Genomic DNA, 27,500 nt, shown 5'->3' on the forward strand with positions numbered 1-27,500 from the left:
GGAAAGACGAGTACGTGTTTTACGGGATAGGGTTAAAGGAGAGAAAACAAACATCAGGACAGATAAGACAACCTCACAAACAAACATAAACCTTTCCACTGATTGTATTTGATACTTTCTGTCAAGAATTCAGATATCGTCAACATGGCCAGCTCTGAGAAAGCCACAAGCCAAAGAAGCCCATGCTTTCATGCATAGAAGTGCAGTGGTATAGCCATGCAGAAGGGGCAGGGGTAGCTCAGTGGTTACACTACTTGCATTGTAGTCAGAAGGCTGCTGTTTCAAGCCCTGCTGTTGGGCCTCTGAGCAAGGCCCTTAACCCTCAATTACTCAGGTTGTACTCAATCATGATTGTAAGTTTTTTTGTTTTTTTGAATAAAAGTGTCAGCTAAATGCCATAAATGTAGAGGTGAATCTTGCTGCTTGTCTTGCATACAATTTTCGAGGAACTCTCAGTAAGCATTACTAGTTATGCACACCATGACACTTCCTCTGCTAGTTCTCTGTGTAATGTCCTTTTACCATTTAACAGGTCTCATGTCAGACCTCCCTCTTCGCCCTTCCATCTTTGAGTGTGTTTAGATTCGCCTCAGTCCTTAATCCTTAAACAGGATTACACGTTTTAGTCCTCCTGTTTTCTTCTACTTTATTTCTCATGCCCTCAAAACATCTGCTGGTTTAGGAAGCCAGGAGTAGGATTATCATAAGATTATAGAGACGCCACCCAGGATACACGTTCTCCTTTCCATTGTGTCGAGAAAACAAACATGACGCCTGGAATTCCGGTTATCTCGATCGTTGCACTTAAATCTGGAATGGCACCATTGACGTGCACTTGCAGGGAGTGCTCACTCACTCGTTGCACTCAGTCTTTTCCAACAGTGATGTTGTGAGTTTGGCCATGTCTGTGGTATAATCAGGGCCGTACACTGCATATTTTAACCAGCATTGCCCTGACATGTGGTGACCCAAAGCCTGTATGGATCTTAGAAAGTTTCTTCCTTTTCTCCTTCTCCCTGTCACTCGTGGGGATGAGTATGAGTGACACATTGAAACATTAACACTGAGATGCAATTCAGAAGGGACTGTTGGCCTGGAGTCTGCCAGGACTGCCGGACTGAGGAACCATTAGTAGAGATTTAATTGCTTCACATGTGCACACATACTCACTCACACACGCACGGACGCGCGCACACACACACACACACACACACACACACACACACACACACACATTCACTTTTGCACTTAAGCACACACAGAGCATCTTCCTCTTCGCTAATATTTTTCCCTTTAGAACAAAAGCCACTTGCCTCTCACCCAGACATCCAAAAGAAAAAACTAGAAAAAATATGGTGTGTCCCTCTGCTATAAACCTGGCGTTGTCTTTCTCAGCGGAGGCTGGGCTTCCCCATGGACTCTGCATTGTTCAGTCTTGTAATACCACACTTCTAAAGTGGCCAGCAAACTGATTTCTAACCCTAGTTAAACCCTTGCTATGATCATGAGCTCAGTGCTACCTTCCTCACTCTACAGCTCACGATGCTTTTTGCCCCATCTTCTCAACACAAATCTATTCCCATCAGCTCTGTGGAAAAGGGGGTTGCTTTCCTCAATCCTATTGATGAGGTTCCTTCTTTCCCTCTTTGCCCTTTTCATCTCCTTCTCAATTTGCCCAATGTTCCCATCCTTTTTTCCTTGGAAAAGAGAAGGCACGGTCACAGTCAACGATGTGCCGTATCTCCCGTTGAATGGAAGCGGCCGATCCAGGCAGCCGCTACAGTATCGAGTCGTTTTGGCGTGAGCACTTGTAAGCCATTTACAGCCCTCTAAAGACACAAAGCCCCTGTACAGAGCCCACCTAGGCTGGACCTGACCATGCCAATGCAACAGCCGTGGTGGGTGTTCAACCTCGGAACACATACGAGTCCAAGCTCCTGTCTGCATGGAGGGTTCCAGTGTCACCTCCATAGACACGGGGCCGAAAGCGATGGAGGGTTGGGAGATGGTGTCAGAACTTGGGGGACGGGATGTGTTAGGATCAGAAGCTCTGTGTGCTGGCATTGTTTTAGCAAAGCCACAGTCAGGACTTCATGAAGCTCTGCATGTTTACATCCATTTCAAATATTTCACTGACTGCATTTGCATGCACTTAATAAACCGATAACTGCAGAAAATGAGATTTTGCAAGTAATCCGATCAAGGCGTTTAAATGTACTTGAGTATTCAGGAAAACTCCGGGTTTACATGAGTCAGACAATACTCAGGTTTCTACTTTGGAATCATCCAATAATCTCACAGAATAATTTGTCATAAAACTTTAAATTTACTGACGCAGCTTTTTGGAAACATGAGCCCACTTTACAGGCAAATATGGATCTTCATTTTTTTATGGTTAATAATAGTGCACAATTCAAATGTATTTCCTTGAACATGTTTCAGTCTCCCAAAAAGTGTTTGATAGCTATTTACAGTGCTGCATTTAATTCTGCTAGCCGCATCCGGGACAGCTCCAGTTATGTCTGTGAGCATACGCAGACTGAGAAATCCAAAAGAAATCAAGAGTAAGAGTGTACATGTGCTGAGAAATTACATTACTGGGCCAAAATCCAGCTCTCTTTATCGGATTTCTTAATCTGATTTCTAGGTCATACTTTGATATAAGAAATCAGAATATGTTGTTTACACGAGCACTTGAATAATCAGATAACTGGAGAAATCTGGTCAGATTACTGTGTGCATATAAATTTACTCATCATTTTACTTCTCAGTCTTTAGATTTTAGACATTTTTTCTAACTATGACCCAAAATAGTGTTTTTGACTATATTATGTAATTGCAATCAGTGCAAATGTAAACAATCTTGAGTTTGTAAGTCTAGTGCTGGTTCTTCCCATAATGCTCAGTTTTCTCTGTCAATAAGCAGTTTGGCACGATTGACAATATGAGAACAGAGATCGCTGAACCTGGAATATTTTTAAAATGCAAGTCAAAAACTGACCTCAGGGCTTGAGTTACTTAGTGCAAGAAGCATTGATCCAGAGGACAGAAGATGCAGTGAAATAACATCTCCAACCTTCATGACAGCTACATAATCAGTCATGACATCCACAACATCAGTCATGACATCTACATAAGCAGTGATGAGTCAAGCAGACACTCAGCGTTCAGTCAGTTGCTCAAACAGCAAACCTAAGAATCTGCTTATGCAAGCAGACCATTCTCGCAAATGTCTTGTGCTACACATTGTACAGTACAACGTGTTATTAGCTGTGGGTGTGGGTGAAGATTCACACAAAGGCTCTCTTGCAGAAAAGGGAGCGAGACAGAGAAAGAGAGAAAGACAGATAGAGAAAATGAGGGGGAGAGGAAGGGGGAGAGAGACAGATGGAGAGAGAAAATAGAGAGAGAGAAATTCAGGAAATAATCAGTCACAAATCAAGCAAGGAGTTGGCATTCAGCAGTCATTCAAACACAAAACCTAAGAATCTGCTTATGCAAGCAGACCATTCTAGCAAATATCTTGTATAGTACACTGTGTTATTAGCTGTGGGTGTGGGTGAAGACTCACACAAAGGCTCTCTACGGAAAATGGAATAAAACAAACAGGAGAGGGAAAGACAGGCAGACTGAGACAGAGACAGATAAAGAAAAAAGAGAGAAAGAGAAATCCAATCTCCATAATGGCTGCAAATACAGAGATAAGTAACAAGGACTGAAATGAGTGAATCGTGAATTGGGTGACAGTATGGATTCATCAGGTTCCAAGACTAAACATATGGGTGGAAAAAGTCAAAAGAGTGGGTCATTTGCCACAAAATGAACTGTATTTTTTTTTCCACACAATACAAGAAATCCAAGGATACCTGCCTCTGGCCATAGCACCACAGTGGGAAAGCTTGCATATGCTTATGTATATTGCTGAGTGTGTGTCTGTGAGAATTGCTCTTTCACTCCATTGGATCTGCTAGCACAATCCTTCGATATCCCTTCTCCTGATGCCATGTAGTGACATACGGAATGGCTGAAACACACCATGAGCTGCCTGATGAGTACGAGTAATACCTTTTCTACCCAGCCATCCTGCTCTAATGCTCTGGTAACACTCATTTAACGGGGACACGACACGTGCCCCCCGGGCAGTGCTGTGCTAAAAGGGGAAAGTGACAGACCACCACAGTCGCGCTCCGTTAATAGAAGAGCGCGCGTAAGCCGAGGCTCCACACCATGACGGGCCGTAAAAATTCAGATATGGTGCCTCGCAGCAACACGTCGCATAACGGCAGGCCAGGGGTTTGTGGCGGGGCACGCCGGGGGGCCGGGGGGGGGTCAGTGCCGAGGCACCGCACCATGCTCAGGTCCTTAAAGCCCGGGCTCTCTCTGGGCCAAATGGGAGGAGGTAGAGGGTCTTTGGGGGAGCAGCAGGCAGATGGGGAGAGTGAAGGTATTACGGATTACATCCGGATTCAGAAGTGGACAGCCGTTCCCTGGTCAGGTAAGACCAGTAAACTGCTTACTCACATCGCCCAGTGGGCTTTGCTGTCCTTGAACAGTAGAGACATAGCGGTTACACAGCAAGTTAATGAAACAGATGGCCTGATAGCATGTGCTGGAGTGGGATAACGTCGGACACTTCGAGGTGCGGTCGTTAGGATGCCGTCATGTCTCCGCTCTGTCTGTAATACATTATTGGGAAGTATCTTCATACAGTGTGGCTAATCTTGTTTAGTGTTTAGTGGAATTAGCCAATGTGGTGCAGATTAAAAGCCTGTTCCTTGCAAATGAATGATTAACCAGGGTGTTCTGCTGGAGCTCCACTTAAAGGACAAACAAGCGCTTTTGATTAAACCTCATTAGTTACCTATCAGGATAAGAACAGAATTTACAGCTCTCCACAGCTCCTGGAGCAAAAATTGTAAATAATATATGAGGATGGCGTGCGTGTGAGTGTATGTGTGCGTGTGTGTGTCCCTCTATATCTGTGTTTCTCAAGATACTTTTATCATATAGAAGCTTCAAGATAGCCACTCTTTGACCTTGCCAGTTGAAATGCCTGATGACAGACTTCTCTTCCTGTATTATTTACAGCTAAATGGCTGCACAGCCACCTGGACAGAGAGACACACACACGCACACACACACACACACACACGTATCCTCACCTGTTTGACCCATTCATTTAAGCCGAGGTCCATAATCACGCTCATTTCCTGCTCTCCCAGCAACACTATTACAGAGCTGACAGTGCCCTTTCTTCCAGCATACACTCCTTGTATGACTCACACCACCTAAATTAATCCCATTTATCTAGTGTGGCTCAAAGAAAATGGCATTACACAGTGACAAACTGATTGTGAATCATTTAACATGTTTTATGAGGCTCAAGTGTTTACTCAGTAAGTGTTAAGGGATTATTGCTTTGTCCAGTTACACTGATACTCAAACCTCTGCATGTCATGTTGGTGCGTTGTGTACATGTTTGTCCATTTTGGCATCCGTAAAGAGCTGATTACCTGAACAATAGTATTACACTGCTGAAATTACAACCCTGTTCTCATGGACCTACGTTAATTAGGCCTCGGCTCTGAGAGCTTTGGTAATATCTCAGTGGTCTCGCAGCAGGATTTTTCCTTTGTATTTACTGGTTAATATAGAAACCATCTGTAGTATAGAATTAGGTGGTCATATGTAAACTAGAAGAATCACCTCCAGAGACACGCAGGATCTTTGAACCCACTAGAGTCAGGTAACAGAGGGAGAGAGAAGCCAGTACAGGAGTGGCTAAAGACAGGAGACAGATGAAAGAAACAGAGTGTGCCAGAAATGCCAGAGGACTGCTTAGCAATAATTCTGCAATGGACAATGGACAGGGGCATGTCCAGGCATAGTCCTCTGGGCCTTGGGGACAGCACCAGAACCTATGTTCTGATAGGCCTGATAACCACCGTATATCAGCCAGTGCTGGATCAATACTACAGCACCAATGCACATTCAAACACACGTCACTTTCTCACTACACACACACACACACACACACACACACACACACACACACAACGTAAAATATAGCAAACATTAGGCCTTTGTCATTGGTGTTAATGACACCCCCTTACAAAAAACTCCAAAGCTGTTTCTCAGGTTTGTTTAGAAGCATTCACTCCTAATATTAATGATAAAGTCCCACTTACTCTAAAAGAATTTTGTCCAGTAAGTCATTTTAATGTGTGGCTACTCAGAGACCACAAGAACACTGTAGCATTCAAAGGGTTTATTGATTTTGTCATTAGAAATGTAAAGAGGACTCAACTCGCGCTCCCATTAAAGCCATAACTCAACGAGCCAGTAGCGCATATACACGTGGTGGAATAGTACTGATTGGCTACAGGAGGATGCCCCCTCACCTTTGAGTCTCGGTTCCTCTCAGGGGTTCTTCGTCGTGCTCTAGGGAGCTTTTCTTTGCCACTGTCGCCCTTGGCTTGCTCACTGGGGGCTTGGACTTGGACATTTATAAAGCTGCTTTGTGACATCTGTTGTAAAAAGCGCCGTATAAATACGTTTTGAATTTGAATTTGAATTTCTTTTTATTCAAAGAAGTCTGATACCTGTATTGCTGTCGATTCTATTTCTGTTCACTTCTGGAATCAAATGGCGTTTACAATTATTATGATCTTTAAATCAGTACTGTAATCACGGATCTGCATTTTGCATTGAAGAGGTAGGTGTTAGCACACCACTACCACCATCATTATAAAAAGCAGTAATTTGGTCAGGGTTTCCATAGTGGGCAGAAGAAACTCTGCATGTGTTAGAATGGGAGAATACTTCAAATATTTCCTCATGTTTAGCCAAAATGGACATTTTGACTAAGAAAATGCATAGATTGCTACTGGATTGATGGTATTCCTCAACAGCAAACCAGTATGATGTTAAAAACAACCACATAGCCTAACACTGGTGCTTCATCTGTGATTGATCTCACCTTCTCAGCTGATTACAAATAATAATGAAAGGAAGATGTCTGACAAATACTTTGCTCTCCTAAAAACCCATTTGTTCTCATTAGCAGCGATCAAACATCTTGAGTCATTTATCAGTCATTTATCATATTTCCGAGCCACCATCCTGAAGCACCTGCATATATTGATGGATTGGAAAATGCACACTGTTTGTATTAAGAACTGAAATGTTTCATTTATCAGCACTACAGTGCTGTTCAGTTAATAAAAAAGTTTAACAGCTTACTCGCTACTTGGCTTTAAAAAATTTGCAGTGTTACTGCCTTGCCCCTGGAAAATGCACTTAAAACTGCATATACTACCCAGTTAAATAAAATTTCAGAACCTATCAGGGCCTCTCTTGCCTATCTGTGTAAACAATTGTTGCTCAGGCAATTTATCCATCATAACCACAATATTATCTTATGTCCTGTCCCATACTGTTATCCATGGGCTTTTAGTACTTTAATGCCTCACTTCTCTCACTTTGTATATATTTACCCAACTGGTGGGCTGAATTATACATCAGAATCATTGCAGACAGAAAGCACGCTGACATATCACCAGAAGGGAATGTGATATTTACCCATATTCTCTGTGCAGCAGAGGGTAAGTCAGGGTTTGGTTTCTTAGTAGTTAAAAACCATCCAGAGAGTACAGGGGGATTTGGAAGCGTGAGACAGTGCTCACAGAGGGTCAGGCACAGCAGGGAGCCCTCACTGGCTAATTGCCTAGAGGAAATGGCAGTGTGGTTGGAAATTACAGTGTTTCCTTATCGCAGTCCTTACAAAGCAGCCGTGTAGCTGTCAGGAAGCAGTGAGGTGTGTGTGACATTAGCTGACAGGCGCCTTCTCTGACGAACCTAATCTCCATCAGCTGCCTGTCTGTCAACATACCTCTCTCCTCACCTTCTCTCCTCTCCATCACGTTTTCTCCTCTCTCTTTCTCCCTCTCTCTCTCTCTCTCTCTCTCTCTCTCTCTCTCTCTCTCTCTTTCTCTCTTTCTTTCTGTCTTTTGTTTTTCACATTCCTTTATTGGTTAGTAGGGTATATCTGCCTCTTTCACCTGCAGAACCTGCTGTATGTGATTGGGTTGTTTGCCTCCATGTTTCTCCCTCTGCACTGAGCAGTCCTGTCATTTATTTACTGATTAATTTGAAAACAATTTTATATTATTAAATGCTTAGCTTTGAATCCAAACATAAAACTTTCCATTTTCAAGTCACCCAAGTTCTCTTTTGAAAAGTCCTTTTTTTTTTTCTCCAAAAGGAAACAAGGATAAGGGTCAAGAGTTCACATTCTCAGAATAAATGATTGGATCCTGGATTGCAAAGTCTCTCCAGGCTATAGCACAGCCAGCTGCATGGACTGCTACATATCATAGCCTACACATCAGCATCAGAGTGAGAAACACTGCCTGTACATGTGCAACCCAAACACGTTCTGTTTATATATTCATCCATACTTCATACAAAGGGTGCGGGTGCAATAACTTATGCACATAATATACAGGGGTTGGAAAGTGGATCCAGTTCTTTTAAAATATTAATGTAGCTTCCAACTGGACAGGCACTGAGCTGTCATTTATTCAACGTTTGCATAATATGTTTATGATGCTTAAGTAGAGCAGTTTTACAGTTGTTTTGCCCCTGTGCGGATTCTACAAAAAAGCTTCTACCTAGTTAAAGGTTTGATGTGGCAAACATAGATAATTAATATTTTTTATAACAGCTTTATTCTAAAAAAACAGAAGTGAGAATAATTCAGTGCTTTAAAAAGCTCTGGTCTATCAGGTATATCAACCCAGCTCTCAGAGGTCCACACACAGGGCATGTGTTTAGTCTGTTCCAGCACCCAGTACATGCTGGTCAAGCCTTGGTCGCCTGCTTCAGAACTGGGCTGGCCGGATGGCCCCGGGGACTCATTCAGCGGAGTCACTGTAGCTGCCTGCCTCGTGTAACCTCCAGGGGCTTTGGGATTCAAAGGAATTACATTCTCAGGAAATACATTTACATGGACTGAAATTCACACCATATTATACAAATATTAATAATTCAGTTTCTTATTTTTACTACAATATTCTAACTCTTTGTAAAAAAAATCAAGTATACTTCAAGCTTCTTTTCCCTTAATCAAATAAAAACAGTGAAGTGTTAAGGCTATGTGAGCTGTTTTTGTCCTTAGTGCTGTCACACATGGTCAGTGCTCTGCACACACCTTTCTGCAGAACTGTATGATCTCCCCTATGACAGGGCACATGTTAACATAGTGGGCCAGCATTTCTGTTTGCTTTAGATCTAATGATTGTACGTTTCTCGCTCAAACACACACACACACACACACACACACACACACACACACACTGACTTACATGGCTCCAAATGCCCAGAATGAAGCGTTCTGCCTCCCACTGAACTTCACTGAAATTACATATTGATTTGTAGTGAACAAAAATCAGGACTAGTATTCTTTCACTATATACCAGATTTTACAGAGTGCACTGTAATAAACTCTAAGAGGTTGATGCACCAGCAGGTGTCTTAAATGTAAGACAGTCTAAGAAGACAGCTTCTCAGTAGAGCTGTTGGTTACTACATAATAAGGAACATTTTAAAAATCTTATTATTATTAATTTATGTAGGTTAGTGTTTTTGTTAAGTTGTTTAAGCCTGAAAAAAACACTTTATCAACCTAATTTGCATCGACCTCAAAATTCATATTCACATCAACATTCAAGCAAAGGAATAGCAGTGCTTTAACGGGAATTCTCTTCTTCTCCCGCTTCCATTTTTGCCCAGCAGGCTGTAGATTATGTGATCATTTGTGTATTAATATATTTTAGGAAAGTACATTTCCCACCCTCTTTTCCTCCACTTGTTTCTGGAGGATTGGGGGGGGGGGGGGATTGCTTTTCCAAACATTTCATTTGTCCCCTGGCAATGGAACAGTAGTTTGCTGTGAAATGGCTGATCCTTTACGGTTTGAATAAGTGCTTTGAAGTTGTACAAAGTCTTTTTTATCAGCGTAACCACCTGCGAAATTAGTGACATTTCCTTTTTTGCTGTCGTATTTAGCCATGCATTCATGTGGCTGGTTATCCTGCCGTGGGACAGACGCAGTAACCATCATGGCAGCGTGCACACCTGACACGCCAGGCCTTTACATTTGCTTTTCATTTCCAGATTACCTCCCAACATTCACCATCAGAACCACAAATTGAGTGGAACGAGTGGTTCTCTTTATCGACATTTAAAATGTGCAACCACTCATAATCAGAGACAAGTACCCATAATGTCTGTGGTTGTCTACATATTACTTAGAGCCCTTACATAGAACATATGAACCACACTGGATGCATATTAACAATAGTACTGCCTTGCCATAAGATACTACAGGCAGCACATATACTGATTCTTGTTAACACCTGCATACTTTCCAGTTGGAGCAGGAGTTGATGTGGTAGATATCTTGTCTACCGATCGCTGCATTTGATCTCTTATTTACATGACCGTCCCCACAGCAGGATAATTGAATAAACTAATACCATAGCAATGCCATCACTTACGTATGGAGCCTTCTACATACCGCTGGGCAGGTTTGTGGTCTTGCTTGCCAGCTCTACACTCCGGATGACTAACAGTGGTCTGACTGATGGGAACTTCAGTTTCAGAATAAATGTAATGTTTATGTTAGAAACTGACACCAGGAGACTGTTCAGATTCAAGTTACAGACATCTCTCAGAGCCAGAATATCAGAACCTATCGAGCAATTGGAAAAGCTCTGTTGTTCCTAGAAGTGTCTATTCACCATGCTTTACAATCAAAAGTCCAAGATCTCGATTCATGCGCATTTTCTATTTATGCTCATATATCCGTACCACTGTAAAGACACGTTGGGGATAAGATCGATTCCCGACCTGTACACACAAGTGAGAAATTTAAAAGTAACCTCTGGAGCTAAAAGTGAAAAACGCCTGAGCATTTTTTTCAAATGCACAGATCAGACAGTGGAAGCTGAAGTGCTGCTCTTGGTGCCTGTGTTTGGACAATGCATCCTGGGGGGGGGGGAGTTCTCCCAGCTCACGCACGCCTTCCAGTCTCTCCCTCTGGGAGCACTCTGCACTTAATGCCAAGTCCCATTTCTCGTATCCGATTCAGCAGATCGGAGCAAATGGCTGCTCCCTCGTAGCCCCTTTAAAATTCAGAGCCTGTGCGCACTGTATTCCGTAATCGGTTTGTTTCATTCGTGCGAATAGGTTCGCCCAGGTGACGCAGCGAGTGGCCCAAGGAGACGTGCTTAGAAGAAGACACCGTGTGGGAGGTCTGCCGCTCAGCTGCTCGGCTTATTATCCTGGCACTTTCATCCACACAGCAGCACAGTGTCTTCCCAGAGCTCTGGGGGGAGATGACTGAGTTCCAGCCCCCCACCCCCAGGTCCTACCCACGTGCAGGCCCCTGCTGATTGTTGGAGGGCTGCCGTATGATGATGGGCTGGAGGCAGGGGTTGCGGCAGGCATAGAGAGGTCATAAAGCAGGAGTGCACTAATTGTCATGAGCTTCACATTGGAGGATGTGCTCTTTAATGGAGCAGATCCCACTGAATGGTCTGGGTTCAAGGGCCAATGACATGGCCTTTGCATTTCTCGAAAAGCTCAAAAGGAGAAGCTCTGATATTTGCAGTGCGTGAGTAAAAGTTGTACATCGATGGCTGATGCACAGAACTGGACTTGTCTGGAGCAGATGTTCTTTGGTTCAGTGCTGCTCAGTACAGAAGGTCCTCAGAGCCTTAAGTGCTTCAGATCATGGCTTTGTGTCATCTACAGATCCAAGGAATGACCGGTACTGACATAAGACAGCTTGAATCAGCACTGTTTGTGAATTGAGTCATGTTTAAATCTGCAACATTGTCTGGAACTGCTGAGAATCTTGAGCCAGCATCAGTGATACCTTGCTACTTTAAATCTAAAGCCAACTTTTAATCTGTCAAATAATTCCTCACACTTCTCAGTGTAACTGAACTGCACTGTGAACTGACTGTACAATAGGAGACCAGATCTTAATGACAAGCTTCACGTGCAGGTTGTCCCAGCGGTAATGGACAACCACGCCCTGCCTTTTTCACAAAGACAGCTGCTGGGAACATCTACCGCAAACTTCGGTGTAGCATGCAGACCTCACAGCTTCTGTTTCATTTAGGCAGAACAGGTGGAGGTCTCTGATGTGCCCCAGACGAGAGCAAGATCTGGGCAGGTGTGGCTGAGGGGAGATGTGGTGTTGAGCCTCTTATCTAGCTTCTGCTACTGATATGGCGGTTAACAGTGTGAGTAAAAACTGCACAGGCTTGTCCTCTCATTAAGGTACATGCAGGGAAGAGGGTTACAGCCTCACACTTGAGAGGCCATTAGCCAGCAGGAAAGTGGAGCTGGCGGGGGATATTAGTACAGAAACTGTGGCCTGGCTAGGTCTCTGTCCAGCTCTCTCTCACTCCCTGACCGCTGTGTATTACCGGCATACCTATTTCTTGACTCATTAAGTCCGAGTGCTCTCTCTCTCTCGTGCTTGCTCTCTCGTCTCTCTTACTCATGAGTGGCTGGTTGTATAGTGAGGGCAGGTCAAGATGACTGTGCTGGTGTCAAATACCCAGTTAAAATTAAAGGCTCCCCTTTGGCTCAGCTCACAGGCAACAAAACAATGAGTGCATTAGGGAGGCCAGCGCAGCCATGGAGAATGCTGACGAGCAGCCTTACTTCCCTTTGAAATACCACCTCAAATTATAGCTAATAAATCAAGAGGATTTGTTCTAGGAACAGCCTGATATGTGTGCACAAAAAAAACAAAACAGGAACACCTCTTTTTATCCCAGCACCCTACGAATGTGCTGTTTCCGTGGGGGATTAGAGTAGAAACAGTTGTTTAGTAAGCAAGCAAAGCAGCAGTAATGTGCAAATCTCTCTATGCTTGTCATGCTTTAACAGATGAAACCTTTTCCTGCTCAGAGGGAAAAGGTTCCAGCAAGACAATAGCAATAAGACGGTTGTCAGCAGAGCATGCCTTTTTTGAGGCTGATTAATCTTTATACATGTTTATCTGCTGCTATCACATGAGAAATAGGCCAAATATGATTATATTTGTTATATTTGTATATATGTTATATGATTTAATGATTTAATGTCATGGAGGTGTTTACATTATTTGGACTAAGGAACTTTTTAACTGTTGCATGCAGCTCCCTTTCTTACTGTCTCTCACTGTTTCTCTCTCACTCTCTGTCTCTCTCTTACTCTCTGTCTCTCACTCTTTTTCTCTCATTCTTTTTGTCTCACAAACTCTGTGTCTTTCACTCATTTTTACTTTAGTAGGTCAGACATGTAGCTACTGAAGTCATTTGTTGTGATGTCTGATATGCACGAGCATAGCTTATTTCCACCGCAGTTTATAAAACTGCGACGAGACGGAGAGTCAGAAAAGGACGTGGTGAGAACGACCTGGAGACACTGAGTTACATGGAATACATTAGTGCAGCATTGTGGGAGTAGAGAAGACCAGTCTGATTGGGTATTCCTCTCCGACCACTGCTTAATGAGACCACACAGGCCATTGCTCACTGAACAGGGACAAGTCTTGGTCTCTGAGAGAAACAAGCTAACCTGGAGTGTGAGCCCAAATGTGCATGAGATGTGGAAAGAGTGTGCGCCCACATCGACACACACACACACACACACACACACACACAAAGAGTATGTGCATCTCGGCTACCTTGACCTCATGCTGGTTTATTACTGTCTGTCTACATAGCCCTTACCTCTTTGTTCCACTTTGCAAGCACTGCTCCAGCTTTGCAGTGGTGTGTGTTAAGAGGAACGCCGTGGTCCGGGGTCAGGCAGGCATCTGAGGGGTGTGAGACGGAGAGAGAGTGTCACGGCGCCGCCTCCTCGCCCACCGACGCCCTCACCCTGCATGACCCACTGTCATGTCGTGGCTGCGGCGAGGGTGAACCTGGAGGGGCAAATGGTATTTTATGCAAACAGGACGCGGGGCAATCGCAGGGCGATCGCGTGGGGCAACACAGTCAGGTGTGGAAACTCTGCTTCCGACATACCCGTTCCTATTTCGCATCGAGAGAATGAGATTAGCTGCATATTAATAATCCAATTTTTTAGAGGCAAGTGAATGCAAAGAGGTATAACAGAGGCAAGGCACAAAAGTGTATATTCCAGATCACTGTTTGCAGTTGACACTAAATATCTTGTATTCTGATAGAAGTACCTTATTAGCTTCATCCTGTGTGAGAGAAACAATTACCTGAGCTAATGGAATGATAAAGCTTGGGCCCGATATGAACCCATTTTTAGTACAGTGAGATGTTAACACTTCTAGCTGGCTCTGTTTTATGTCTGCCTTGCTATTTTGCTGGTGAATACATGTTTTATGATGTGGCGTCCTGCTGGGGTTGTATGGCTCTGAATTAGGGGATGTGGGATTCTGCAGAGAGAGTTGTTGCAGATTCAAAACAATCTCATAGATTTGTGTGTGTGTGTGTGTGTGTGTGTGTCCACGTGTGTGTGTGTGCGCGTGTGTGTGTGTGTGTGTGTGTGTGTGTGTGTGTGTGTGTGTGTGTGTGTGTGTGTGTGTGTGTGTGTGTGTGTGTACATAGCATTGTTAATCTCTGCAGTCTCACATCCACTGGATTTAGGAGTTGGGTATGAGTTTTGTTTCCAGAGTACACCCTCGTACTGTGTGTGTGTGTGTGTGTGTGTGTGTGTGTGTGTGTGTGTGTGTGTGTGTGTGTGGGAGCAACAAAGGGTAGGCAAGGCTGAGCAATGGCCTGGGGAAGACTGGGTGCATGTGTGTGCGTAATGAAATTGCCTTTGATAGGAAGAGGGGCTAATGCATGCCTCTGCTTATTGTACTATTACTGCAACAGCTGTCTGAAAGACTAATGTGTGCAGTTAAGCCTGGCAGGGCTGCACGCACATATAAGGGACTTCCACTGCATCTGCAAACACAGGCGCACGTACGGACACATGCCAGTGAGTCATATTCTTCACCAGAGGTGCGTTCTCCACCATCACCTTCTGTGATCCACATAAACACACCCAGTCAACATTAAAGACCCTCCCTCATGGCCTCTAAGTGGTTTGTTGTATGTCTGCATTAGAGTCCATTTACCTAATTCCTTCTCTCACTGTTACTCTTCCTCACACACACCATCACCTGGATGTGGACTCAAGAACCCCCACGCCTGCCTGGACTGATGAGTGTGTGCACACTGATGAGTGTGCAGATGGCCCATCTGTTCTTCCACCTCTCTTTCTCCCTCTCTTTCTTTCACTCTCTCTCTCTCTGTCTCTCACCGATAAGCAGAACGTACTTGAGGTCTCATCTGCCTGCCTAACCCATCAGCCACAGGCAGTAGGTGCTGTGATGCATGAGCTGGCTCAGGACCAGCCAACCTGCATACCACTATGCCACCCCACGCCACTGCGCCACCCAGTGGACACACAAACGACACACCGATTATGTGCTCTCGCCCTTCTGCATCAGATCAGGATTACATGACTGTAAGTGCTCTCCACTTTGTAGACTGAAGACAAGCCACGTTTCTGTGGTGATTTTAACAATAGACATTGTCTCAAAACAAAGAGAGAGAGAACCCGGAACCAAAGCAGGAACCAGTCTGCAATGAGCAATGCAAAGCTGAGGAAAAACTCCCTTGAATGAAGGAAGAATCCCTGATAGGACTAGACTTGATAAAGAACACAGCCCATCCTTTGGGCGACCCTGGATAGTACTGAACATACACAAAGATTACTAAGAAATGGAAACAACTGCAAAAGAAGTTTTACTACAGTTATTGAGTATCAGGCCAGGTGGGTCCAGGTGGCCAGGTCGTCCAGATTCAGGTCAGGCAGGTCCAGGTGATCCAGGTCAGGCACTTATGCAGGTGTAGTCCAGGCAGGGTAGGCTTAGCATCTGCCTTAGTCTTGCAGCAATATCGCATCAGGGGTGCGCATCCAGCTCAACAAACAGAAACCTGGTGCCAGCATGTGTAGTCAACATGGGATTAAGCCCATGACAGTTCGCCAATCATTAATGCTCTCATTCTTTGGTTTCTCTTGTACTGTGGTTCTCTTGTTCTCCTGCCCAGTCAGAGGTCTTCACAGCCTCTAGCTGCCCCCAGGTAGCAAGAAGGTCACCATCATGAAAACAGCCCCGCACTGGCCGGCTGGATGACCTGCGGACAACTGAACCCTCTAAGCAGGCTCCCCACCCATCGCCAGTGGCCAGCCATGCGCTCATGTGTGCTGCCGGACTGCACTTATCTGGCAGGGGCTTTTCAGACAGACAGACAAGCGTTTCAAAATCAGGAGTCCAGCTGGTTTGCTGACGAAAGCTTCGACCTTTCGAGACCTGGCACGATCTGCACTGGACGGTAGTTCTTATACATGCTGACTTATCTCCAAGCCTCGCTACGCTGCTCTGCAAACGTGCTTGTTTGATCAGCAGTAATGACACAGCACTATGATAATCAGCTTAGTAATAAGGCAGTGATCTCTATCATAGAAGTGATCTCCAAAGGAAATTGATAGGTCTTAAGTACTTTGTCATTGCTGCGTCTTTGTCTGCATGGGTGCTTGGGCTTTGCGTTAATCGGTTTATTCAGTAGCTGTTTGTGTTTCCAATTTCCTAGCATTTGTTCAGTGTATAATGTGGTTTGTACAGTATTTTAATTTGCATTGTAAATACCATGCTGGGCCATTTAGAGTTTACTGCATCAGTGCCAGGAAACACTGCACTAATGCCTGGGTTCCAGGGAAGTGTCAGTGCATAGATGCATGGTCTCCTTCACCTCAGGGTCAAAGCCTTCAATTACTGCTCAAAAAATGGGACAAATAAGGGCCAAAACTCAGCATGTGTGTGAATGTGTTCGGCTAGACCAGTCCTGATTAGGTTAGGAGAGTGCTACAAAGTGCCTATTACGATCAGGCCCGATCTGTGCATGGATTGCATCTGCCTCTTTACCCTTTTGCCTACTGGAAAGCTGTACTGATTATGCATCATTCGACTTAGCAGATCACCACTGGACAGCGAAAGGTTAAAGAGGGGAAATGTGGTCACAGTATAGACTGGAGGCTTTTATAATCACATGTATGCAGTGATCTGATGTAAAGATGCTTTTATCACCCAAGTAATAGTTTTTATGTATACATGTGTGTGTGTGTGTGTGTGTCTCTGTGTGTGTATGTGGGTGTGTGTGAGTGTGTGTGTGCGTGTGTGTGTGCGTGTGTGTGTGTGTGTGTGTGTGTGTGTGTGTGTATGTGTGTGTATGTGTGTGTCTGTGTGTGTATGTGTGTGTATGTGTGTATGTGTATGTGGCTGTCTGTGTGTGTATGTGGGTGTGTGTGAGTGTGTGTGTGTATGTGTGTATGTGGGTGTCTGTGTGTGTATGTGGGTGTGTGTGAGTGTGTGTGTGTGTGTCTGTGTGTCTGTGTGTGTGTGTGTGTGTGTGTGTGTATGTGTGTGTGTGTGTGTGTGTGTGTGTGTGTGTGTGTGTGTGTGTGTGTGTGTGTGTGTGTGTGTGTGTGTGTGTGTGTAGTGGCAGTGATCAGATTCAGGAACATGTGCAAGGCATATGAACTAGATACCCCTAAGCCACAGAGAGTGGTGGAAAGCAACAAGGCTGAGATCCTTTGGGACCTCCAAATCCAGACAGATAAGATGCGAGAAACAGCAGAGGGGTAATAGATGTGGCAGCCCCAAGTGATAGAAACATGAGAAGTTGGAAAAATATCAGGGACTGAAGGAAAAATTGGAGCGACTGTGTAAGGTTAACATGAGTGTTGTCCCAGTGGTGATAGGGGCACTCGGGGCTGTGACCCCTAATCTGGAGGAGTGGCTCCATCAGATCCTGTTAATGACATCATCAACCTCAGACCAGGAGAGTGCAATTCTAGGAGCAGTGAAAATACAACGATAGCCCAAGTGTGAAGAAACTAGATATGACCATTCAGTGGAGCAGTATGTATGCGTGTGTGTGTGTGTGTGTGTGTGTGTGTATAGTCTCACTCTTCCACTGTGTATATATATATATATATATATATATATATATATATATATATATATATATATATAGAGAGAGAGAGAGAGAGAGAGAGAGAGAGAGAGAGAGAGAGAGAGAGAGAGAGAGAGAGAGAGAGAAAGAAAGAAAGAGAAATATATAGAAAAAAAACATAAAATGTTATGAAAACATTTACATATACATGTTGTTGCCTGTTCAGATTTAATTTGTATGTATGTGTAGAATATGTTAAGCTGGGTAGGTATCTTTCTTGGTCTCTCTCAGGCTTATGTAATTCCAGCCAAGTGTGAGGAATTCATAAATGACTTGTCTAGTGCAGACACATCGAGAGGGCCCAGGGTTACTCCCTAATAACTTCCCAGGATGGGGACTGCTAGCTCCGGTTTGTTACTCTCAGACTGCGAATGCCACTGCTGCGTGTTCGGTATCGCAGCTCTCTCCCAGTCCCACAGGCCTGCTGGCCGGATGGCGCTGGGACGACGTGGGCATGGCCGAGGAGAGACTGTTGGAAATTCTGAAGTATGCAGCACCACCGTCCATTAACCACATCGTAGGTCAGAAAGAAAGCGGCCAGCTGTGACCGACTGGTGAGGTAGTACCGCTAGACGAGGTCCCCCTTTTGTACATTTTTTTTATAACTGTAAAATTGTAAAGTTAAAAGTGCCTTATAATGCCCAAAGACAAAAAAAAAAAGGGGGGGGGGGGGTTGTTGCTAAATCATCTAAAAACAAGAGCCTCGCATGATTCTTTGTGAGGATGCAGGTACGGCAGATTCAGACCTGCTTGTGTCGAGGATATCCCATTTGTTTCGTCAGCAAAAAAAAAGTCCCTGCTGGCCATGTGCTTGCTGAGAGTGATGGAGGGGGTGTGCTCTTCAGCTCGTGTGCTCTGTGTCCTCTCACACTGCCCCCCCACCCTGCGTTTTCTGCAGGAGCAGCTGCTGTGCATGCAGCAGGAGTCACAGTCGCTGCGATTCCTCCTCCGCCCGTCCCCCCCTGTGATTCCATACTGGGTGCCCGTCAGCGGGACCGGGTGGTGGTAGGGGCAGAGCACTGAGAGAGTGGCGGTCGACCCGGGTCACCTGTCTCCACGGTGAGACGCCCAGCCACCTGCCCTGTTACAGGGTTAAAAGACCACCGTGAGTGGCCTGACCAAATGTTTGCTCAGGCAGGAGCTGATCCGCATCTCCGATGAAGGACGACTTTGTCTGCCCGAGCGCTGTTTATTACTTTTATGCGTCTGCACGATGGACTGAGTCAGCAGCTCGTGGTAGCTAGCGCCACGGCAGCTATATGTTAGCGCTCTGCACACTGGAGGGACCCAAAGCCTATTGGACAGTCCAGCCTCAGCGTGAGCCTCCCGATAAGGCATGCTTTCATTAAAGCAGCTATCGATTTAGTTATGATGAAGGTTCCCTCTATTTATTCCATCCAGTTTCTCGGTAATAGAGGACCAGGTGGCATCCTTGTAGAGATCAATGTGTTTTGACCGTGGAGTATAAGCATGAGGTGTGCAACTAAGGTTAACAACTCGCATATAAAGAGCAATAAATGCTGACATTTAAAGAGGCTCCAGTCTCACTCCATGCCTTCAGTATTTGGGCTGGTGGGAAGACAGTGCAGTCTGGAAACGTTAAAGGCTGCTCCATTTATTTCAGCTCTGTTTGATTTTAGATTTTATTCATTCATTTCAAACATTAAAGGCTGCTCCGCTCATTTCAGTTTTGTTTGAATTTATTTTAAAAGAATTCCCTCTATAAACTGAAGCAGAGATTATGAAAAAGAGCACATATGCATCATACTAATGAGACACAATGTTCAACTTCTGGGGATTTGACTTGAGCCTGCTCACCCTGATTGTTTATTTGTATTTGTTATTGCACCATGTGACTTTATTTACAGCATTTGGCAGAGACTCCTATCCAGAAGGACTTACATACATTTATCAGTAAAAAGCATGGCTATTCATGGGCAATCAAACCCATGACCTTGGTCCTGTTAGAACAACTTCAGGATGTTAGCACTTTTCTGTACCTACTCTACCATGTGTCCAGTACAGTAGAGAGGCAGAGAATTTTACATTTTTTTATAAATTTGCTACCAAAAATAAGGAACAGCCATTTTTAATTATTCGTTTATTTATTTGTTTATTTTCCTGCTGCAGTTGTTGCGCATTGTGGGTCAGCAGTGGATGTGTGGGAAAAAAAATCATACCTCCCAGACGGTGATGGAACAGTGGAGTGTGATGAATAGCTGACGAGAGAAACGGAGGATCGGCATGAATAAATGATGGCACAGCTACTAATATCCCTGCGAAGGAGTGTTCATTAAATATCATGTGTTGTGGGTCACCAAAATACGCCTTTATTTGGGCTGTATTAAAAATGCATGTCCTCCATACCAAGTGGGTGTGCTTCTATCATGGAAAGAATTCGTGCTGCCGAGCTCGTGCCTGAAACTTTATCTATAATTGAGCGAGTCTTGAATGTTCCAGAAGACGTGTGTAAAACTGCAATGCGGCTGTCACAAATCCGTCTTGTGTCTCACCTGTATTTCGGCTCCTAAAGTTCAGCATGATACTTCTTTCTCTCTCTCTGCCACTAGCTTTCTCACTTTGCCTTCATCCTCTGTTCCCACATTCTGTCTCTGGGCGTTCACTTTGCTCCAGCGGTCAACTCTTGCATGCTTTAGGTTCTTACTTCTCATAAACATTCTCCCGCAGCACACAAAGAGGGACACAAGTTGCCACTGGGAATATGCCGGTTGTTGTTATTAATTACACGTTGGTGAGAAAGATTGGTTCACTGATCGTAATTATTAGCTTGGGATACTGTAGGGTGTAATTATGTCATAAACACAGGGTCGTATCAACATTAGCCTCTCATGGCAGCTCACTCTCCCTTGACAGTCCTCCCGTTAATGCTCCACCACAGCTGCCATCAAGCCCTTGCCTAAACGTTTACTGAAACGTTTACCTGAACATTTCCACAGCTGTTTGGAGAACCCTTGCAGCACAACCAACAGGTGTGTGGGTTTGTGTGCAGCTACCAAAGGCCCCGTTCAAGTAAAGCCAGTAAGGACCCGTGACGCGTTTCATTTACAACAGCAGCACGAGGCTGTGTCACATTTGCCTGGGGGTTAAAAAAAAAACACAAAAAAAAACACCAACTCCAGCCAGGAAGGCCTGGCTTTCTCCGCCTTTAACAAACCCACACACACACACCTGTTCTGGACTGGCCACAAAGCAAGCTTGGATTTCCCAAGGGGAAGATGTATAAATAGCCTTCGCTCTCAGCATGCGCTGGGCTACATGATGGGGAGATGGAGCTGACGGAGCCCTCTGTGGCCCACTCCAGGTTTACCTTCCCAGCGTGCACTGCAACAGCACTGGTGTCAGATTGATATGTTGCAGGTTGCAGGTGGCAGCTTAACAAGTGCAAATGCCTTGCATCAAGGCAGAAGGCCTGTTTGGTAATACTATTCCAAAGATATCGTGACAATTCCCAATTTTTTAGATCTATTTCTAGAATCCCACCAAGTGAAACTGTTCATCCTCTGTGGCAGATACACACACACACACACACACACACACACACAAACAAACACACAGATGCACACACATATCCAACACAGAGGCTAGCATATGATTTAGTACCTATAGTAACTCCTCTTATTTGTGAGTCAAAGGTGAAGCACGTTATATTTAACACCAGTTCTGTTAAGAGAATGTGAGAGAATATCTGTGGTAGGGTTCTTCTCAGCTCTCAGACTATCTTCATGACCTTTCTGATAATTACTGTGGTACTGTAGCCTGCAACCACTCTAGATTTGCTACATGTAAATTTATTAACACAGCCACTAAAATAACTGGCACAAAAAAGATTGTCATCCCCCATTCCTCCTCATGCATCACTGCGGGAGTTGTCTACTGTATTATTCGCAAGAAATGTAATCAGCTTTACATTGAAGAAACTAAGAGAAGGCTGGTTAATCACTCTGTTAAACACCTTTGAGCCATCAGAATTAATTATTTGTTGTTTCCAGTGAAAAGGTGTTTTAATAATAAAGGCCCCTGCATTAATGACGGATCGGTTTTCACTGTCAGTTACTGCTATGACAACAATGAAATGAGGGAACTAGGAAACTACGAGAGAAAAAAAAATCTAATATTTCTAATATAAACTGGTTCTTACTCCTACAAATTCAGAGGCACACACATTTTTAAAATGATTTGCCGTGTGTCTGTGCTTGAGTGGACAGTTCTTATCTGACTGTGGGTCCTGCTGCAGCACATGACACAGCAGCTGTTTGGGACAAGGTGAAAGCCTGCATGCAGCTTCGCCCTTCCGCATGAGCCCAGCCGTGGCGTCATCCTTAAACCAGCAGGCACGCAGCACCGCTGAGCGCCTCAGCAGCTGCAGGAGGGTGTGCTAAGCACTCGGAGCTCGCAGCAAGAACGCACCCAGCCGTGCTTGCGCAACCCCCGGCCCCACAACACATAGCGCAGCTGGTATTAACACCAAAATTCCAATTACCAACTGCATCTCGGAGCTGCCGAACTCCTACCAGTCATGCTGAAAAGGATAGCATTTATCTCCTATATCTAAATTTGTTTGGTTTTGCTTTGCCTTTTGTTTTGTAGTTCAGGGTGCATTCCCCTTCCCTGGCTGTTTCCTTTGCTGCTTCCAAAATTTTTCTAGGTCCTGCTCTCATATTAGCCTCCTCAGCTGGTGTCGTCTGATGAACGGTAAATAAAAGAGGAGGTATCCTGAGGGACATAACGCACGGTTTTACTGCTAATATCCGTCTGAGGGAGGAAGGCAGGGAAGCTTAATAAAACAGAGATATGAAACTGTCACAGTACATCATTGCGGTTCCACGTCCAACACAGTCTCTGTCTGCAAAGCCTGTCTGTTCAGGTTCTGGAGGTGCATGTGTGGCTGCATCAGTTGATGCATCAAGTGTCACCTGTTATTAAACATCCTGCTGTTTTGCTCTGTTTCACTCCATATATAATTTTCATGAAGCAAGTCTCAAATTTTTATGTTACAAGTTTAATAAGGTTTTTTGGGTTTTTTTGCTTTTTTACTTTGGCAAAGATGAAAAAAGCTGAACTTGCTCTGTGCATCACGCACCATCGTGCACTGCTGTTACACAGATTTGCACCTAACCTCTCTTGCTTCTCTCTCTCTATATATCCATCTAATAAATGGACCATTTGTCCTGTATGCATGCCTAACAGCAGACTCATCTCGCAAGCCAAGCGTGTGTTCACACGCTACCACAACCCACTAGAAGAGATGCCTTGAGCAGAGTCATTTTTAAAGCTCTTTATGACAAATATGGGACGTGTTCTCCAGCAATACTGTTGGTTGGATGTCAGGAGTATTATCAGAAGGGGCCATAAACTAAGATTCTAGCCCATGGTGAGTAGGTCCGTAGGCAGGCGTGTCAGTACAGGCTCTGAGAGAGCATCCCATTGTAGTGACTCTAAAAGTTATGTCTGGGCTACGCCATGCAAGTGTTTGTCTTCTTTATGGACCTACTCAGTGCTCCATTAGGTTAGCTGTGACCTCTATATATATTGAGGTCTCACTCGAAATGCCAATAGTCAGAGGCACGAACACACGTTTGTAATGACAGGCCATTTCGTCAATATGTTTTACAGTATGGCCCTACTACCTCTGCCCATACGCTGCGCAGACATACAGAGGTGTCGCGCTCTGACATCACCGTGCCTTTGTACGTTCTCAGCACGCAGTTTGAATAGTCTGTCGGCTATGCAAAATGGACTGTGTGCAAAAGCTTTGAAAATAATAAAAGCAGGAACAAGATAAAAGAAGTAGTTATTGTAAAGTAATATATTGAACCACAAACCACTGGAGGCTTTTGAGCAATGAGAAATAGAGATCTTTAGCTTAATCTTTAGTTTTAATCTTTGTGTTGGATCAGTGAGTAGATTTTCATCTAAGCGTGGAAGGCTTAGCATCTGTGTCATCATAGGTATAATAATGACTGTTTGGATTTTTGTATTGGATTTGGATTTTTTCAAGCATAGACTGAACACCAATTCCAGGTCATTTAAAAGACTGCTCATTTGAAGCCATTCAGCTTGTGTGCTTATTTATTTCTTTACTTGCAGGCTCAACTTTGCGATGCAGAAATGTTTGAGGCGGATTAAGACGTAGAATAGACGTAGAAGTCTAACCTTTTAAGCAGGATATGTTCTGCTGTGCACAGGTCATGCAGCAAAGTGACAAGTATGTGTGTGCACCTATACTGTGGGGACAATACTGCCACATGGCAAAATGTAACACCAGCATCAGCTCAGAATGTTCAAGCCACCTACCATTTAATTTTACCTTTTTTATTTGATGTGCTACTTTACTTCATCAGGTGTGATGTTACACTGAGAATAGACTGCGATGTGTTCACCATGTGTTTTTGGCAGCTTGGTGTGCAATCCAAATTCGAGAAAAGCAAGCAAGCCGTGCTTTTTGTTTTTTTAATTAAGTGTTCATCATAGTCCATTGCTCTGAAGACTCTTCACAAAGAAGACAGCTGTTGCGATTGGTTCCTGGGTAAAGCACAAATCTTTACTCACTCGGGTTTTCTGGGACATCCTGATTCCAGCCTTCCTTTCACTGGAACATTTTCAGTCAGGTTTTTTCCCCCCTTTGGCTCGTGCCCGGTGATTGGAAGTGTATTTCTTTTTGCATGCTCCCTCCCATTTTCTGCCTGGTTAACTCCCAGCTCCACAGCCAGTGTTCAGCGCAAACCTTTCGATAGAAGCAGTAAAAGCACAGTAAGTGCACAGACGTATTATTCGCAGAAACGCGCTGTGGCGTCCGCTCGTTCGCTCTCTCCGTCAGCGCCACTAACAACCGGAGCACCTTTAACTCTGCACTGGGCCCTCCAGTGCCTTTAGCGCCAGTAACTCCAGTAACTCCAGTAACTCCAGTAACTCCAGATCTTCCAGTGCCTGTGCCAACAGGCCCTTTTAGTGTAGTAAGCAGAGAAGAAGAGGCCCCGGCCTGCAGAGGTGGCACTGTGATCTCTCCCGCTGTCGCTCTTTACCCTGGACTTTAATGGGCTCCTTCATAGCGCGTATTTTCGGCAGAGATATTGAGATCAAAGCCTGGGCTCCCCACTTGGAGAGGGGCCGAGCCCCTGCAGCTCCGAGTCAATAAACCACTGATGATGAGTTTGTGTGTTTCATTTGGCAGAGGTCACTCCCAAAGCACGCCAAACGCAGAGGGTAATTACGCCCCAAAGATAGCATATTGCATTCTGTTTTATATCACTCAGTGTTGTATTGGTATACCATGCCTTTCCAAGGACGGTGTGATGGGTGTCCTATAAAAGTTATTATAAAGATACAATAAAGTCTTCTTCAGAAGAGATGCAAAGTAATATTGTTCCATGCTCTTGGCTTCGGGCATTTTGTGTTTATTCTTGACCAGACAGGAGACTTCACCACACCATAGTTAGGTAAGCATTCAAGATCATAAGACTTAGTGCTAGGACATGAGTACCAGATCTGCCGGAAATGGTTAAAATGCTGCTGTCCGTGGGCACTGAGAAAGAAAGCGCACAGTTCGAAACTGTCTTGTGTTTCGTCTCTTCATGTGTATTCCAGTAAGCGTATCCTGTCTGTAAATGATGGGCTGAAAGTAGATCCTTATGACCCTGCAAAGATATGCAGTGACGACTCTGTGTGAGACATTGTCTTATCAGCATACTCAGCATAAGTTTGTTAGCACCTGAAGCTGGCAAAAGCTGACAACAGGAACATTGCAATGTGACATATTCCTCCGGTAGTTGTCACCAAACCTGTTCTTTGTCTTTGTGCCATTGGTTCAACAAATAAACACAGAAATTCTGCCAAACTGTGCAACAACCACCTAAACTGAGCTTTCCAGGAAGCCTTGAGTCCTGATGGTAATGGTGATTACATATGAAAACAACTGACAATCATGGCCTGTATTCTGCTGATTGACCTCCTGCCTGTGCTTACACTAGGCTAGAGCAATCAGCGTTCAAACAAACACACGCGCGATGCTCCACCGACTCACAGTACACACCCCATCGTTGCCCCATCCAATCAGTGTCCTGTATGACTAGTGCGGCTCCTGCTCCCAGCGAGGGCCCAGCCGTCTCCCACGAGCCCGTGCTCCATAAATCAAGCTGTGCCGGTGCAGGATCCGCTGACTTTGTCATAAATCATAGAGCGAAGGAGGACGCGTTCAATCAACATCATTATCCCCCCTCCCCTCTGGAGTGTGCGTGCGTGTGTGTGTTTGTGTGTGTACGTGTTTGTTTGGGGGCTATTTTGAACGCGTTGATTACGGTAGCACTGTGACGGGGACCTCCCGCCGCTGATGGAGTGGCTCATTAATATTTAGCCACGGTGTGGCAGCGCGGCCCATGGAGCGTGTGCTTCCACGCCGGATCCGTGGGGAGTGCCAGCATGCTGGCATTTATTCGCAACCTTCCCTCTCCCATGTTGCACAAATGGCACTCAATTATCGACACGCGACACCACAAAACCGCTTCGTTTATTATTAAGCCGGGCTTCTAATTGCTGAGGAATTGGGCCGGTACGTCCACAGCCCGCCAGAGGGATGGAGCCAGAAGGTTCCCGGCAAGCGGCTCGAGGTGGAGGAGGAGAGGAGCGACGTCTTCCAGACGTTCAGCGTGAGGTAGAGGAGTGCAGCCGGAGGGGTGGCGACGGACAGACGTGCGCCTGTCACTGAGACGGGACTAGGGAGCAGGAAAGGATTCCTCGCTGCTGGGTTTCGATGCCAGAGCCTGACAAACAGCGTGGGTAGTTGTGATGCAGCCTGACTGACACTGTCAGCCTCTGTGGGAGACACTGTCTGCGTGTCTGCAGTGCTGATGGCTTCAGCCACTCGGTCCCCACTCTGTTTGGGAAAGTGGTTTTGGGCACCGTCGCCAAGTTCCTTTGCGAGTGTCCAGACTAAAAGATGAAGCTTTAAGTCTCCAATAGTTTGACATAAACATCAGAGAAACGGTTCGTGCCATCATGCCTAAGGGTGAGGTAGATGCAGGATTCTTCTCTCTTCTGTCATCACTGTGCGACCAGCCATCCAGGCTCAGCCTACACCAGGCCAGGAATATTCTTAGTGGTCTCATCAGACAGCGGGGAGGCACATGACATTGACGCGTTTCCGGTAGTAACAGACAGATGGAGCAGACCTTGAATGTTCTGGAGAAGGTCTGGAATGGTCTTTTCCCTTCCAGGTAGCTGCTAATGTCTTGAAACAATGCGAAACCTAGAAAAATGGCTAATGGAAAGAAACGAAAACATGGCTTAGTGATTTCCTCTTACAGGGGGGATATACACGTTAACATGAGAGAATGAAGCTACAGTTGGAGGGATTTTTTATTTACGTTTGCCTTTGTT

The 27,500-nt window shown here is 44.9% G+C and overlaps 1 protein-coding gene across 4 annotated transcripts in view; it reads left to right on the forward strand.

The window, feature by feature from the left end:
• The window catches only part of LOC145643237 (neural cell adhesion molecule 2-like), a 121,213-nt gene that overhangs the window by 51,631 nt on the left and 42,082 nt on the right, over window positions 1-27,500 (forward strand). For 2 of the 4 annotated variants that reach the window (XM_081709599.1, XM_081709600.1), the window contains exon 1: window positions 4,320-4,495. The exons of 1 other annotated variant lie outside the window; for it this stretch is intronic. In XM_081709599.1, the coding sequence (XP_081565725.1) occupies window positions 4,351-4,495 (145 nt within the window). In that variant the 5' untranslated portion in view covers window positions 4,320-4,350. Of the gene's footprint in view, window positions 1-4,319; window positions 4,496-27,500 lie in introns of those variants that run through there. One more of the 4 variants, XM_081709602.1, reaches the window with a different exon arrangement.

The sequence above is a fragment of the Electrophorus electricus genome, unplaced genomic scaffold, assembly GCF_041902795.1.
Source record: "Electrophorus electricus isolate QZ-2024a unplaced genomic scaffold, ASM4190279v1 Scaffold64, whole genome shotgun sequence".
NCBI lineage: Eukaryota > Metazoa > Chordata > Actinopteri > Gymnotiformes > Gymnotidae > Electrophorus > Electrophorus electricus.